Below are 13,182 nucleotides of genomic sequence, written 5' to 3'. Positions count from 1 at the left end.
ATGTCTACCGTCCGATTCCAGCCGGTTTTCTTTGAGAGCTCGACTCAAACGCGTTAGCTGTAGTCGTTTACTATTGCCAGTGATGGTTTCAGATGGTTTTAGAAGTTCCTAATAGATGACACCCTTTTGATCCCACCAGACGCGCAACATAACCTTTGCAGCATGAATATTTTTATTCGCTGTCGATCGCGTGGCAGGCTCCAACAAATTCGACGTTTAGTGACGATGCGATGAAGAAAACCTATTCTTTTCTGCCGTTCAAGAAGCATCTCACACGTCATCAAACGTTTCTCGATATTATCCCTCTCCTTCAATTGGTGTGGCACCCTGTTACCAGTTACCTTCTTTCTAGACCATTTCCATCGCGTACAAACGTTTACCGACGGTGGATGTGTCGACATCCAACTCTTTAGACATGACATCAAGGGTTCGGCATGCGCCTTCCTCCAATAATTGTTATTGTTATCGAAAACACTCTTTACAAGTTGTATTTGATGGAGCGTGATTACCTAAATATTGATCAATATACGACACGTTTCAGCTGCACTTTTCTTTAAAAGGTAATAACGAAGCATGATTTCCCGCAAATGCTGTTTTTCGAGACGAACATAGACATTTTTGACATCAGATAAAAAACGATCTTTACGCTTCAAACGAATGTGAACTACTACGATCCAGACCTCACATATAAATCTTCAAATCACCAGTATTTTAATAGAGCGAACACAAAAAAAAATAGTATCAGCAGCGACAGCTCTCTTAGGTGGGCGGAATCTTATTCCCATACCCAATAATAAATCCGCCTTCGGTAGGATACGGATGCTATGCTTACAGCTTTGCTATATTAAATCTGTGACTGAACTAATTCAGCTGCAAAACAAACTGGAAGTTTGATCAACTTAGAACTGGTAGATTTTACTGCGGGGGTCCCATTACGATTGTTGTTTAATGCAGCTATTTGTTTATTTTATTTCTGTTTTTACAATATTCTTCTTTTTAGATTTTTTCGTTTTCTATTTTTGTTGTTTTTTTTTTGTTCCAAATAAGATTTGAGTATTATTTTTTTGTTTTTACAGCATTTTAATTTTTTTATTTATTATTATTTTTTTTTTTTTGTTGTTCCAAATATGAATTGAGTCTTGTTGAATTTGTGTTTTGAAAGCAATTTAATGGAAAAATATATAAATGAAAGCAATATCCGTGTAACAAAAAAATGTTTGTGCATTGTAGCCTTCTTGAACGCGTGATATCATACCATAACTTCCACAACGTACTCGAATTTTGCGCTTAAAACTACATTCAAGTCTAATGTCTCATCGCCCTAATTTGGAGAACAATTTTGTGGCGACTCGAATTTCATCACTTACACTCGTTTATGTGTATCTGTATTTGTATTTAATTTTATTGGATTATAAATTAAGCAGCGATTAGCAGTCGACTGGAACTTTATTACAAGAACCAGCAAGACTCTCTATGTTTTTATTTTATTTTTATTTATCTTTTTTTTTCTTAATTCATATTATTTCACCTAATTACTTGATTTTTGAACTTTGATTTTCTTTGCTAATACCCACTGAAATTGTATTAGAGAAATCAGTAAGATTCTCTAATTTTCTATATTTGTATTTATTTTAATCTTATTAATCTTTTTATATTTCTTTTTTAGTATTTTTTTATATTTTATTTTTATTTTTTTAATTTCTTTGTATTATTTATTTATAATATTTCACCAATTTTTTGATTTTTGAACTTTAATTTCCTTTATTAACGCTTGTACTTTTTTCTCTCACTTAGGGTTGCGCTGCATGGGGGTATTATAACTGGCGCTGTCAGCCTGTCGATCATTCGTTCTCCCCACGAGGCCTCAGGGTACGATATCTTTTATCGAAAACTCAACAAACTATTCTCCACCCACTCGCTTGCCTTGCTTGCCTGTTTGCATGTGTGGTCAATATTATTTCTTTTCTTTTTTGTTTTTGTAGGAAGCGCGCGGCGTCTACGTCTATTATTTGGCTAAAATCAGTGAACTATTGGACACAGTTTTCTTTGTGTTACGCAAAAATGAACGTCAGGTTACATTTCTGCATGTCTACCATCACTCGGTAATGCCTTTGATTTCATGGGGCACCACCAAATACTATCCCGGCGGACATGGTACCTTCATTGGCTGGATCAACTCATTAGTGCACATCGTCATGTACACCTATTACTTCCTATCGGCATTCGGTCCCAAAATGCAAAAGTACTTGTGGTGGAAGTCCCACATTACCACAATGCAAATGGTAAGTCGAAGTTTAGTAGTATTCGGCATTGAGAGCATTTAACCGGTCTTATGCCTTTGTCCCTGCGTTGGACATCGTTTTTAAGAGATAATTCAATAAAAGAAAAAAAACCTTTAAGGATAATTTAATAAAAACAAAAACCCTGGAAGATAATTTAATAAAAAAAAAAAATGCTATATTGTGGCCACATCTTAAAAACTTCTGCGGGAGCTTGTGATAAGTAAGCTTCAACTGTGGGAGACAAGAAATAGATTGGGCAACTAAAAATCTTTGAAGACGCAGCACTGGCTTTAAAAATCGCTGAAGGTCAGTGTCAAACCCAAGAAAGACTCGCTGGCAGTTACACCGAAATCTCATCCAATACAATCAAAATTTATTAGCAACGATTCAATAGCTGAGAAATGAAATGTCATAAAAATTGAGCTCGAGGAAAGTTGAAGAACATCAAAATGCGGATTGATTTCGGCTTAGATGTCAGAAGAAGAATGTTTTCTATCCAAGGATGATAGATTTACAAAGCTTGCTCTTTAACTATGGTGAAAAAGAAAATTGTGAGAGGAACTTTGGCTGCCAAGTAACTTGAGGAATCGGCAGCCGAATTCTGCACGATCATTTTACTTGTATTCACACACTCGTTCAATCAATTGTCGTTCAGATGGCAACGAAGTGTTGTCATTGGCTGATTTTTGTCGTATATCATCAACACAATCTCAGTGTTTTTATAGACACACTCCAACCCTACAAGACAGCTGACCATCATGTAAGCACTCATATTATCATCATCACTATCCCCATCCAACTACACATTTTCGTTCTAGCCATGGGAAAGTTCTGATAGTTTCCCCTTGTCGGTGTGATATTCTATCTCCCTTTTACCAATAGCAATTTCTTATAACTGAAAAATATATCTACTAAGCTCTAAAGGCAAAGAGACTAATCATTTTTATTCTTACAATGAAATGTGCTTTTTTTTGTGGAAACTGAAAAATCCCAATTTTTGTTTAAAAAATACCCAATCAACATTTCCCCCGTTGTAGCATTATTGACGAAAGGTGTAAAAAATGAGCATTTCAGCAGCGCTCTCCCGAGGAAAACGGGTTCACATTTATTAAAGCTTTGTAAATTCTCCACTCATCGATCTCGGATTGCCTCAATTACTCTATCATGTCCTGACTTAAGCGGTATGTATTTCATGTCATACTACCATAGTCCTGAACATACCGATGAACTCTTTAGCGATTTGTTGCTCGTAAGCAAACCATTTCCCCACTGTCGAGTGTCCACTGTCCACTGCAACAACATCCAAATAAATAAAGTAGATACTTTAAGAATTCTAGGAGCCACTTTTAACAACCACTATAATTGGAATTCACACATAGCACTTCTACAACAAGACCTTTCACAGCGCCTTAAAATCATCAAGTGCCTCTCTAGCTACAAATTCACTTGCAACTCAGTAACACTTATACAAGTAACGAAAGCGCTCTTGATATCAATAATTGATTTCGGTCTCTTTCTATATGGTTTCGCACCTAAATCTGCTCTAAATAAGTTAAGAACTATTCTGAATGCGGCTATAAGAACCGCACTAGGAGCATTTAGAACGTACCCGATTAATAATATGCTTTTTGAAGCTAACATTCCCTCAATAGAAGCAAATAAAGTGCTTATGAACAGCTATGATGTCCCTCTCTTCAAAATCGCTCAAACCTACAAAAAAATAGGTCATCTAAAAGAGTCCCTTCAGCAGTTAGTAGAGCAGTCCTCAACAGCAAAAAACTTAACCTTCCATATCTACCTCTTAAACCTATTCTAACCCACTTTCCCCCATGGCGTTTCCAGAAAGCAATAGTGAACACTGAGCTCCGAAAGTATAAACAATTCGAAACACCAGCTAAAATATATCAACAAGCTTTTGCACACATACAAAATGAACTCAGGGATTACATCTTCATCTACATATACACAGACGGCTCTCAAAGCAATAATACGATCGGATTTGGCGTAACTACGGAAAGTGACCTAGCTGCATACAGTACAGTCTGCTCTGCTGAATTAATTGCTATCAGGTCGGCTGTTAATATATATGCTCCGATTCACTTTCATCTCTCGATGCCATATCCAATATCGAAAACAATGATTACTATCCCAGCTCTATCCGTAGTATTTTACAAACAAAATACCCAAATATTTTACTGATATGGTCCCCGGGCCATGCCCTTATAAAGGGTAACGAATTTGCTGATAGCACAGCTAAATACGCCACCATAGCTCCTGTATTAACAACTACTAACCTAAATGTTAATGATAAAGCTGAATTTCTCAAGAAAAAATTCATAAAACAATATAAATCTGAGACTTGGCAAATATACTCAACTTGGTACAAATCGCAAAATGTTAAAAAGCTGGATTTAAGCAACCTCCTAAAACACGCTAACTTTTCACTTTCTAGAATGGACCTTGTTAAACCCACGCGAGTACGTCTGGGCCATTCAAAATTAACCCATAATCACCTTATCGACAGCAATACCCCCAGAACATGTCAGTTTTGTAACTCCACCCCGATCTCCATTAATCACGTTATGTCCGAATGTTATCCCTTCAACTCACTAAGAAACCATATATTCCATAACACCGATCCCATTCAATGCATTTCCAACCCCAAAATCGATAATATTAAAAAAAGTATACCTTTCTTAAAAATATCAAAATTATATTGCGAAATTTAAACAAACATGTCGAATAAATATATTAATATATATCTCCTAATTTATAATGAAATTCTAAACGACGCATAAGCACTTAGTATTTAGCATTAATTAAGCACTAATTTTACATCATAAGAAGAAGCTGAAGGCCTTAGCAACCATATCTTTCCTAACTAGGCTTATAATTTTAATAATAAGCTTCAGTTTGTAATAATAATAGTAACTATTTTACTACCATTTTTACCAAAAAGGATTTAATTTTTTCCTTTTGATGCACCTTCTTAAATACAACCTTTTGTAAGGGAGTGTCAAAATTCGAATTTCACTAGTGAGCAAACTCTAATAATTGAATTATGCTTATTATCTATGCTAAATATTTCCTACGACAATGGTTTCACCTAGCTCACACATCAATTGATTCACTGTGCTCGATAACTGCATATTTGGATATTTATAAATTTATTATGAACCTTTTAAAATAATTTCAACACGACAAAGAAATTGATTGTTTGGTTTCTATTTTGGATTCACAAGAAAATCCTTTCAATGTTCTCTACTTTGACGTGGCATTCTAATTTGCAAAACTTGTTGTTGGCCAAGTGCCACCATCTTTAATGAATTCGCCTCAAAATATAGAAAAAGCCGAAAGTTTGAAGTTGTGCCCCCAATATAATGCAAATATCAACCAATAACTTACATATTTAAATTTATATAATAAATATTATCGTATTAACTTCCTCTGCATGACTCTTTAATAACTTTTCTCATTCTTCTACATCATCATTTTCTATTTTCTTTTCTTTTTTTTCTTTACAGGTCCAATTCTGCATGGTCTTCCTCCATCAAACTCAACTACTCTACACCGATTGCGGCTATCCCAGATGGACCGTGTGCTTCACCCTGCCCAATGCCATCTTTTTCTACTATCTCTTCAATGACTTCTACCAGAAATCGTACAAGCAGAAGAAAGTGCAAGCAGATGCTTTGAATGCCAAGTGCGCCATCGCCGCCGCTGCTGCCGCTGCCGACGCTGACACAACCAAACCCACAGTCACTGACAATAACAATAATATCGTTAAGAATTTGAATGATTTGCCAAAAGCAGCGACGTGCGATTCACAAGCGAAAAAGAATCTGTAAACCACAGCTCAAAGATTAAGGAGAATTGATACGACTCCAAGAACTGCCAATATACATAAACTCATAAGCGCAAACGCACACAACGAAACTTACCGTATGAATGTGGCCTCTCTTCCTGTCTCTCGAAAAGTTGTGTTAATGGTATTATTTTTAAGTGCAATCCAGTTACTCTTTTTTCACTACACTTAATTTTGTATGTTCCATGTATGTGCACATAAGTGTACATATACCTACACTTGTATGTTCATATTGATAGTCCGTGTGGGGGTTTTTTAGTTCTTAGCTGTTATGTTTGTGTAGTGTCTCGCACTAGAAATTCCTTGCCAATTATTTTTTAAATGATATTCTCGCTCCAGTTAATGTAGAAAACGCTTCAAGTCATAAGACATATGTACGTATGTATATGTTTAATTGATTCACTTGAGAAAAATCATAATGATTTTTCTTAATTGTCGCAAATACAAAGCATATAAATAACCAATAGCCTGTATCTTAAGCTAAGTCAGAACAAGAAATGGTTGTATACTCGTATTTATAAATATTTTATGTATATATAGTATTAGGTTTTGTAAGAATGTATTTTAAATAAATGTTTAGATTTATGTACCGGTACATAAAAATTAAGAAATATGCGAAAATAAAATATTTGTATTTTAACAAAAAAAATTCCGTTTTATTTTATGTTTTACTCATTGCATTGGGGAAATGTAATATTGAATTGACTCCTGCGTGTTCGTATTTGTTGTTTATGAAGTGTAAAAGCAATTGAGCGGCCGCCGTAGCCGAATGGGTTGGTGCGTGACTACCATTCGGAATTCACAGAGAGAACGTTGGCTCGAGTCTCGGTAAACCAACAAAATGAAGAAAATGTTTTTTCTAATATCGGTCGCCCGTCGGCAGGCAATGGCAAACCTCCGAGTGTATTTCTGCCATGAAAAAGCTCCTCATAAAAATATCTGCCGTTCGGAATCGGCTTGAAACTGTACGTCTCTCCATTTGTGGAACAACATCAAGACGCACGCTACTAATAGGAAGAGGAGCTCTGCCAAACACCTAGCAAAAATGTACGCGCCAATTATTTATTTTCATTCTTTTAAAGCAATTAAAAGCCGTAGTCAACCGACGAGTTTTACGCCACCAAAAACACAACACAACAGTCCGACGGTTCATTCTACAGCGAAGCTGATTTGGTAATTACGTCTAGAGGCCGTCTGGTGTTCGTCTTGCTGCATTTTATAAATATGGCAGTTGTTCTTGCTGCTACTTTCGTCTAGAATCATTCTTTCGCCTTCAATCAATGCCTTACAAAAGCCCTCCACTTTTCATCCGACTCAAGCATTTGTGGGTCCAGATTATTGGGCCCTAGAAACACACCAGTTTTGTTTGCTAATTGGTTGCGTTCCATAGCGAATCTGCTGTAATAAAAGGCCACATGTTCGGCAGCCTCCTCTTCGACCAAAACATTCTGATCGATTACGGACTACCACACAAGTGTAGGCGAGACAGATATATTTTTGGAAGCACTCGTGTCCGCTTAAAAGCTGCGTCAGGAAAAAACAGCGCGTCCGTATTTTCGAAAGATCCACCCGTTAATCCGAGGAATCAACCTATGCCTCCACTGACCTCTTGCTGACTGGTCCCATTTTGATTGCCATTCAGCTATCAAAACAGAACATTCTGCTTGTTTGAGTTCCTCTACTGGCGTAGGTTCTGGCGAACAGTTCGGTAGTCATTTTGCTTGCTATGGCGTAGATTGCATCGTATTTGCCTTGCCCGTCCGTCTGTGCCCACGATTAGTCGAGCAAAAATTAATTTATTTCAATGAAACCTCATATTCTCTACATGATACTCTTTCCACTAAGTAATTTGGCATTGAAAATGAGCGAAAACGGAAATCTAACCATGCCCACTTCTGGTATAATAAATAAATAATTGGCGAGTAAACTTCTGTTACGTGTTTAGCCGAACTTATCCTCCAATTTGTGCTTCGTCTTAACCTTTTCCCACAAATTGAGGGACTTACAGTTTTAAGCCGACTCCGAGCGGCTCCTGTTTTTATAAGAAGCGTTCGTATAACGGTAATTAAAAAAACACAAGCAAATTTGTTATATGTTAACCAAAATTACTCAAATTTGGTACAAGTGATGAGTTAAGAAAAAAGAAATACCAAGTCGTAGGCCACGCCTACTTTTGGGTAAATCCGTGTATCTCGATAATGACTTAATAGAATCCACACAAACTTGTTACACGTATTGTTCCCTACCTGATTTACAATACATCCACGCCCACTTTATGTATGTTAATATTGAAATTCTATCCGTCAACAACAAGCGAAACAATTCCGAACGCCGGACAAAGGAATTTCTGATAAGATACTTTCACTCAGCAAAGTAGACTTAAGACTGGACTTAACTGGTTACTTTACAGACCACTGTAGCCTGAGATATCACTTAACCCTCGTTGGGCACCGTTTTTGGCACCTTCGTTTGGGCACTGGTCTTTTTCCTTTCTGTTCGAGGAGCCTTTTTAAAAAATTATATCCATAAATCGATAGAAAATTAAATTTTAGGAAGCTACCTGGAAGCTTAGGTATAGTAAAAATATGTTAAATTCACGTCCAAAGCCAAAAACTCTGGTCAGTGCCAAAAACCGCCATCTGCCGCACCGTCTTTGTGCGTGTCCTACAATAGGCATAAAAAGTTCCTTGGTGGTTTTGCCGTGCGTCATATAAATTATGGAACAATAAACTCCAGAATGTAGTAACATTTTTAAAGAGTCTTAAAATATGGGGTACCTCAGCAGGCTTTGCGCGATATATATTTTTTTTGGTCGCAGTGCGTAGTCGTAATATATTAATATCAAATTTCTGTCCGTCTGATGTTACAGGCTATTGTTTATATGTTGGGTTGATTGCACAAATTAACAAGCAGACCAAATTAAATTTTACTAAAATGCGTCCACGAGCCAGGGGTCATTTTGACCTCATCATTTCATGCCGACTGATTTTAATACTGAAGGCAGACGCCATCCAATGGATGACAACCGTCAGCTGGTCCAGTAGCGGTGGGTACGTGCGTGGGATGCTGCAAAACGTGTCGAAAAAAAAATTATAACAACTCATTTAATACCGGCTGAAATTGTTTTGTGTATTGTTGACATTTGGTAGAATAAAAAAAAATAGTCAGCTGCGCCGTAGAGGGGGGGGGGGGGGAAATACGTCAGTTGATCAGGCGAACTTTAAAATAAATTAAAAAGTAAAATTTTTTTATTTTTTTACATAATTTTGGACACATATGAAAATATAATAATGATGGTCAGCTGCGTTTTTAGCGGTGGGAAGACCAGTCTCGAAAATATACAGCTAATAAAATTTCGCATAGAGGAGTTTTTGAGATCACTAATTACGCGTCTAAAATTAGACTAGGTTAAATGGTTTTTCCTTGTTCACTCCTCCCGGGAGCAAAGGGCCTCGACAAGGGTTTTATCTTGCGTTGGTTTTGTTAATATATTTGATTTCTGGCAGGGTGGGTGATTAGCCTGCCGCTACCAGTCCTAAAAATGGAATGATGAATGAGATTGTTTTTTTAGAAACAGGGAAAGTAGGTAAATTTGGTTTGATTGACCTTTCCAAATTCAAAATAGTGGATGCAATTAGTGCACGACTTTTAAAAATAATCTTCAAATTGCCTTCAGGGTGTTTATTTTCACTAGAAATATGAAGTTCGGGAACTGTTTGTCAACGTAATTTTTTAGCTCGCAAGTTTTGGCACTTATCTTGCCTTAGGCCACTTTGATTTCATGCCTCAACTCATGTATCTTCTCTGGATACTTACATAATACGATTTGAAAACCTTAAAAGAATATGCATGGCGTCGATAAGCTCCGCGCATGTTTCTTCAAAACTTGTACTAAATATCTCTACTAATCTTTAACGAATTTGCAGAGACAAGAAATTTTTACTTTAGCATGCAAAGAGTTCAATCATCCAAATATTACTAAAGTGTGTTTTGCAATTTTACGCAGATCTTTACTGAAATGGCCGCCGTAGCCGTGTGGGTTGGTGCGTGACTGCCATTCTGAAGTGCACAGATTCAGATCGATATTAATTAATTAATTCTGACTACCCCAATTTTCAAAAAGTTAGATTCTTTTCACATTTATTTATAGTATAATATCTTAAAAATATGGTGTGAAAATTTAAAGTGAATCCGACAAATTCTTTTCGAGTTATTCAACAATTAACAAGGAGCGCTTGGGCGCTCCGGAGCATTCGAAAGCGATTAGCTAAGCGCGCTAACGATAACACTCAAGCAGGTAGAATGCCACGTAGGCAACAGCAAATCGATATTTAGGAAGCTGCTAAGGCTAAGGCTGAAGAACTACGAGTATTATATGGCCCAGGAATAGATGACACAGTGTAAGTATTTAGATAATTCGTGTAACTCTATATAAATCGATAGCAAAACTTTAAATGCATTTTTCTCAAAACTATGCTTTTTGAACTGGTGATCAGTGTAACTTAAAATCGCTTAGTAAATTTCAATAAAATGTATACAGCATTTGAAAAACATAAAAAACATAAAAAGCTGTGTCTGATCGAAGGATTTTTTTTTTTTTAAATTTCGATATTTTAAAACAATTACTTGTCGATTTTTTTATCGAAAATCTGAAAAATATTTCCTGAGGCCACCATATCGCTAATTTGAAAAAAAGCTTCGATCAGGCACAAGATTATCTATTGATAAAACTAATTTCTCTTGTCCGATTGATTTTAGATGAATCTCCAAAGACTTGTAATGACCACCGCAAGGGACATCTGGAGAAAAGGGATCCACACAAACCGCGATAACTTTTACAATTATTATTATTTTTTTTTAATTTTGCTGAAGTTAAGTCTAAATATGACGTATTAATGCTATGTTTTTATTTTTGTATATTAAAATAAAGCAATTGACAAGCAAAAAAAAATTATTAAAAATCATCATTTTTTCGGGCTTCCGACTACCCCTAACCCCTTAATAATTTCTATGCAAAGAAGACAACTAACTTTTTAAAGATTATAATAAAGAAAAAACGCACTTCCGTTCCAAGTGGTGATAAGTGCACGATTTTTGCTAGAAATGAAAGGCATCCCCAATTTTATGGTACCTCTGAATCGCAAATGGTTAGCAGGCCAACCATTTTCATGGCAGAAAGGTGGACTACTATAAAAGTCATTAAACATTTTAGTATTTCATGTCTGCTAGAATCTAGAACACGGACCAGTATGCCACTCCCAAACACGCTCAACTAAATTGGCAGGACAACGCATGCGATAAAGAATGATTATTGCAGCAATAATTTAAGACAACATCCACTTCAACAAACTAATTAGAAACGTAATCAAATATACATAAATGTATAAATTTAAAATAACAGTTTCATTCTAAGCACTTCAAAATACATTTTATACTCTCGATAAGATCTCATGTTTAGAATGATGCACACCAATATGCAGATTCACTTTCGTTCTGTTTGCCTCACAGTGATGCAGTTCAGAAAAAATATGATAAAAAAAACAATTAATGTTATTATACTCACTTTCGAAGCCACTGAGTGCAATTCATAGTTTAGAATTACGCAGCAGGCCAAATCTTGGATAAAGTCTTAAGACAACAGATTAAAATTTTCAAGACTCAATGCAACTAACAGCTTAAAGCATATTACTTGCTCACTTACTGCTGTCCTGATCACTTCGTGGAGCGTTTGTGATCTAGTAAGTTCTTTGTACACATTTTTTTAATTTCATCAAAACTTACCAAAAATAATTAATTGGCACTTACACCTCGAAATTAAGCAGTGTCAGGCGCGGTTAGTACTTGCATGGGGGACCGTTTGAGAACACGCGAGTTATTGTCTTTCAACGCAACCCATACATTACAACTCAGCGAATTTATGTATAACGAAGTTCAAGTTTCAAGTGACTGCATAAGTTAGGTCAAGTGAGGTCTTCCATAAAAAGTAAGCGCGCGAATTTTTTTTATGTGGAACAAAAAGCTTAGCAGCATCAGCAAAACTTGAAAAGTAGTAGAGGTTGCGCCAAAAGCAACTTTTGTATACTAACTTTTGCATATTTGAAATATGTAAGTAGCGGGCGGGCCATCGATTGATTTCAGAGTTGAGAGAATAAAGAAGGTTGCGCATATACCGGCGCTCAGTGAATTCGTTTGAAACAGCTGCTGAGCTTGGAGTGTTTGAGAGGAAGATTCCCCGGAAAATTGTTGGACCTTTGCACGTTGACGACGGCGAATATCACAGGCGCTGGAACGATGAGCTGCATGAGTTTTAGGATGACATAGACATAGTTCAGTGAATAAAGATTCAGCACCTCCGTTGGAAGGGTCATATCATCCAAAGGAACACAAACACTCCGGCTCTGAAAATATTCGCTACGATGCTAGAAGGTGGTAGCATAGAAAGAGGAAGGCCTCCTCTGCGTTGGAAAAATTAGGTGGAGAAGGACTTCACTTCGTAGGCCTAACTGGCACGATAAAGGAACAGCAGGCGCGCTTTGTCAGACTCGGCCAAAATCGGTTAAGTGGATATCGAGCCAATCAGATATACAACGAGGATAGCTGAAAGACCAATAACGATGTTTTCTATTATAAAAGGAGTAATTTGATACACAACATTTGAGATACACATTTTGTGATACTACATCCACCCTTAAAAAAACAAAATGTCACATGATGTTACATAACCTCAAATATGACCAAAAATGACCATGACAGACCATAACATTCTGGTGATGTTCGCAGATTCGGGTTCAATATGTCAGGAACTCCCTTACAATATCCACTGCCATAGTTGTAATCCACCGAAGAAAACGGAAACAATCTTCCTCTTTTTGAAAACCTCGAAGAGATGGCCGACATAGACGTAAACAACCGCATAAGGTTTCTCAATGGCACAGATTGGATATAGTCGAGAAGTAAAAACTCGTATAATTTATTGGTAGCGAGGATATGGCAACAAAATGGTGCGGAAGCCCTAATTAGATTCTTGATGAATCA

General features: G+C 36.6%; 1 protein-coding gene across 1 annotated transcript in view; it reads left to right on the top strand.

Moving 5' to 3' along the window:
- LOC128855723 (elongation of very long chain fatty acids protein AAEL008004) overlaps nt 1–6,734 on the top strand; it is a 31,714-nt gene extending 24,980 nt beyond the window's left edge. The window contains exons 3-5 of the mRNA XM_054090871.1: nt 1,795–1,869; nt 1,983–2,282; nt 5,807–6,734. Coding sequence (XP_053946846.1) covers nt 1,795–1,869; nt 1,983–2,282; nt 5,807–6,130 — 699 coding nt within the window. The 3' untranslated portion in view covers nt 6,131–6,734. The remainder of the gene's footprint in view (nt 1–1,794; nt 1,870–1,982; nt 2,283–5,806) is intronic.
- Nucleotides 6,735–13,182: the final 6,448 nt, after the last annotated feature.

This window comes from Anastrepha ludens, chromosome 2 (assembly GCF_028408465.1).
Source record: "Anastrepha ludens isolate Willacy chromosome 2, idAnaLude1.1, whole genome shotgun sequence".
NCBI lineage: Eukaryota > Metazoa > Arthropoda > Insecta > Diptera > Tephritidae > Anastrepha > Anastrepha ludens.
The sequence above is the reverse complement of the archived record's forward strand: the minus strand, read 5'-3'. Positions and strand labels throughout refer to the sequence as shown.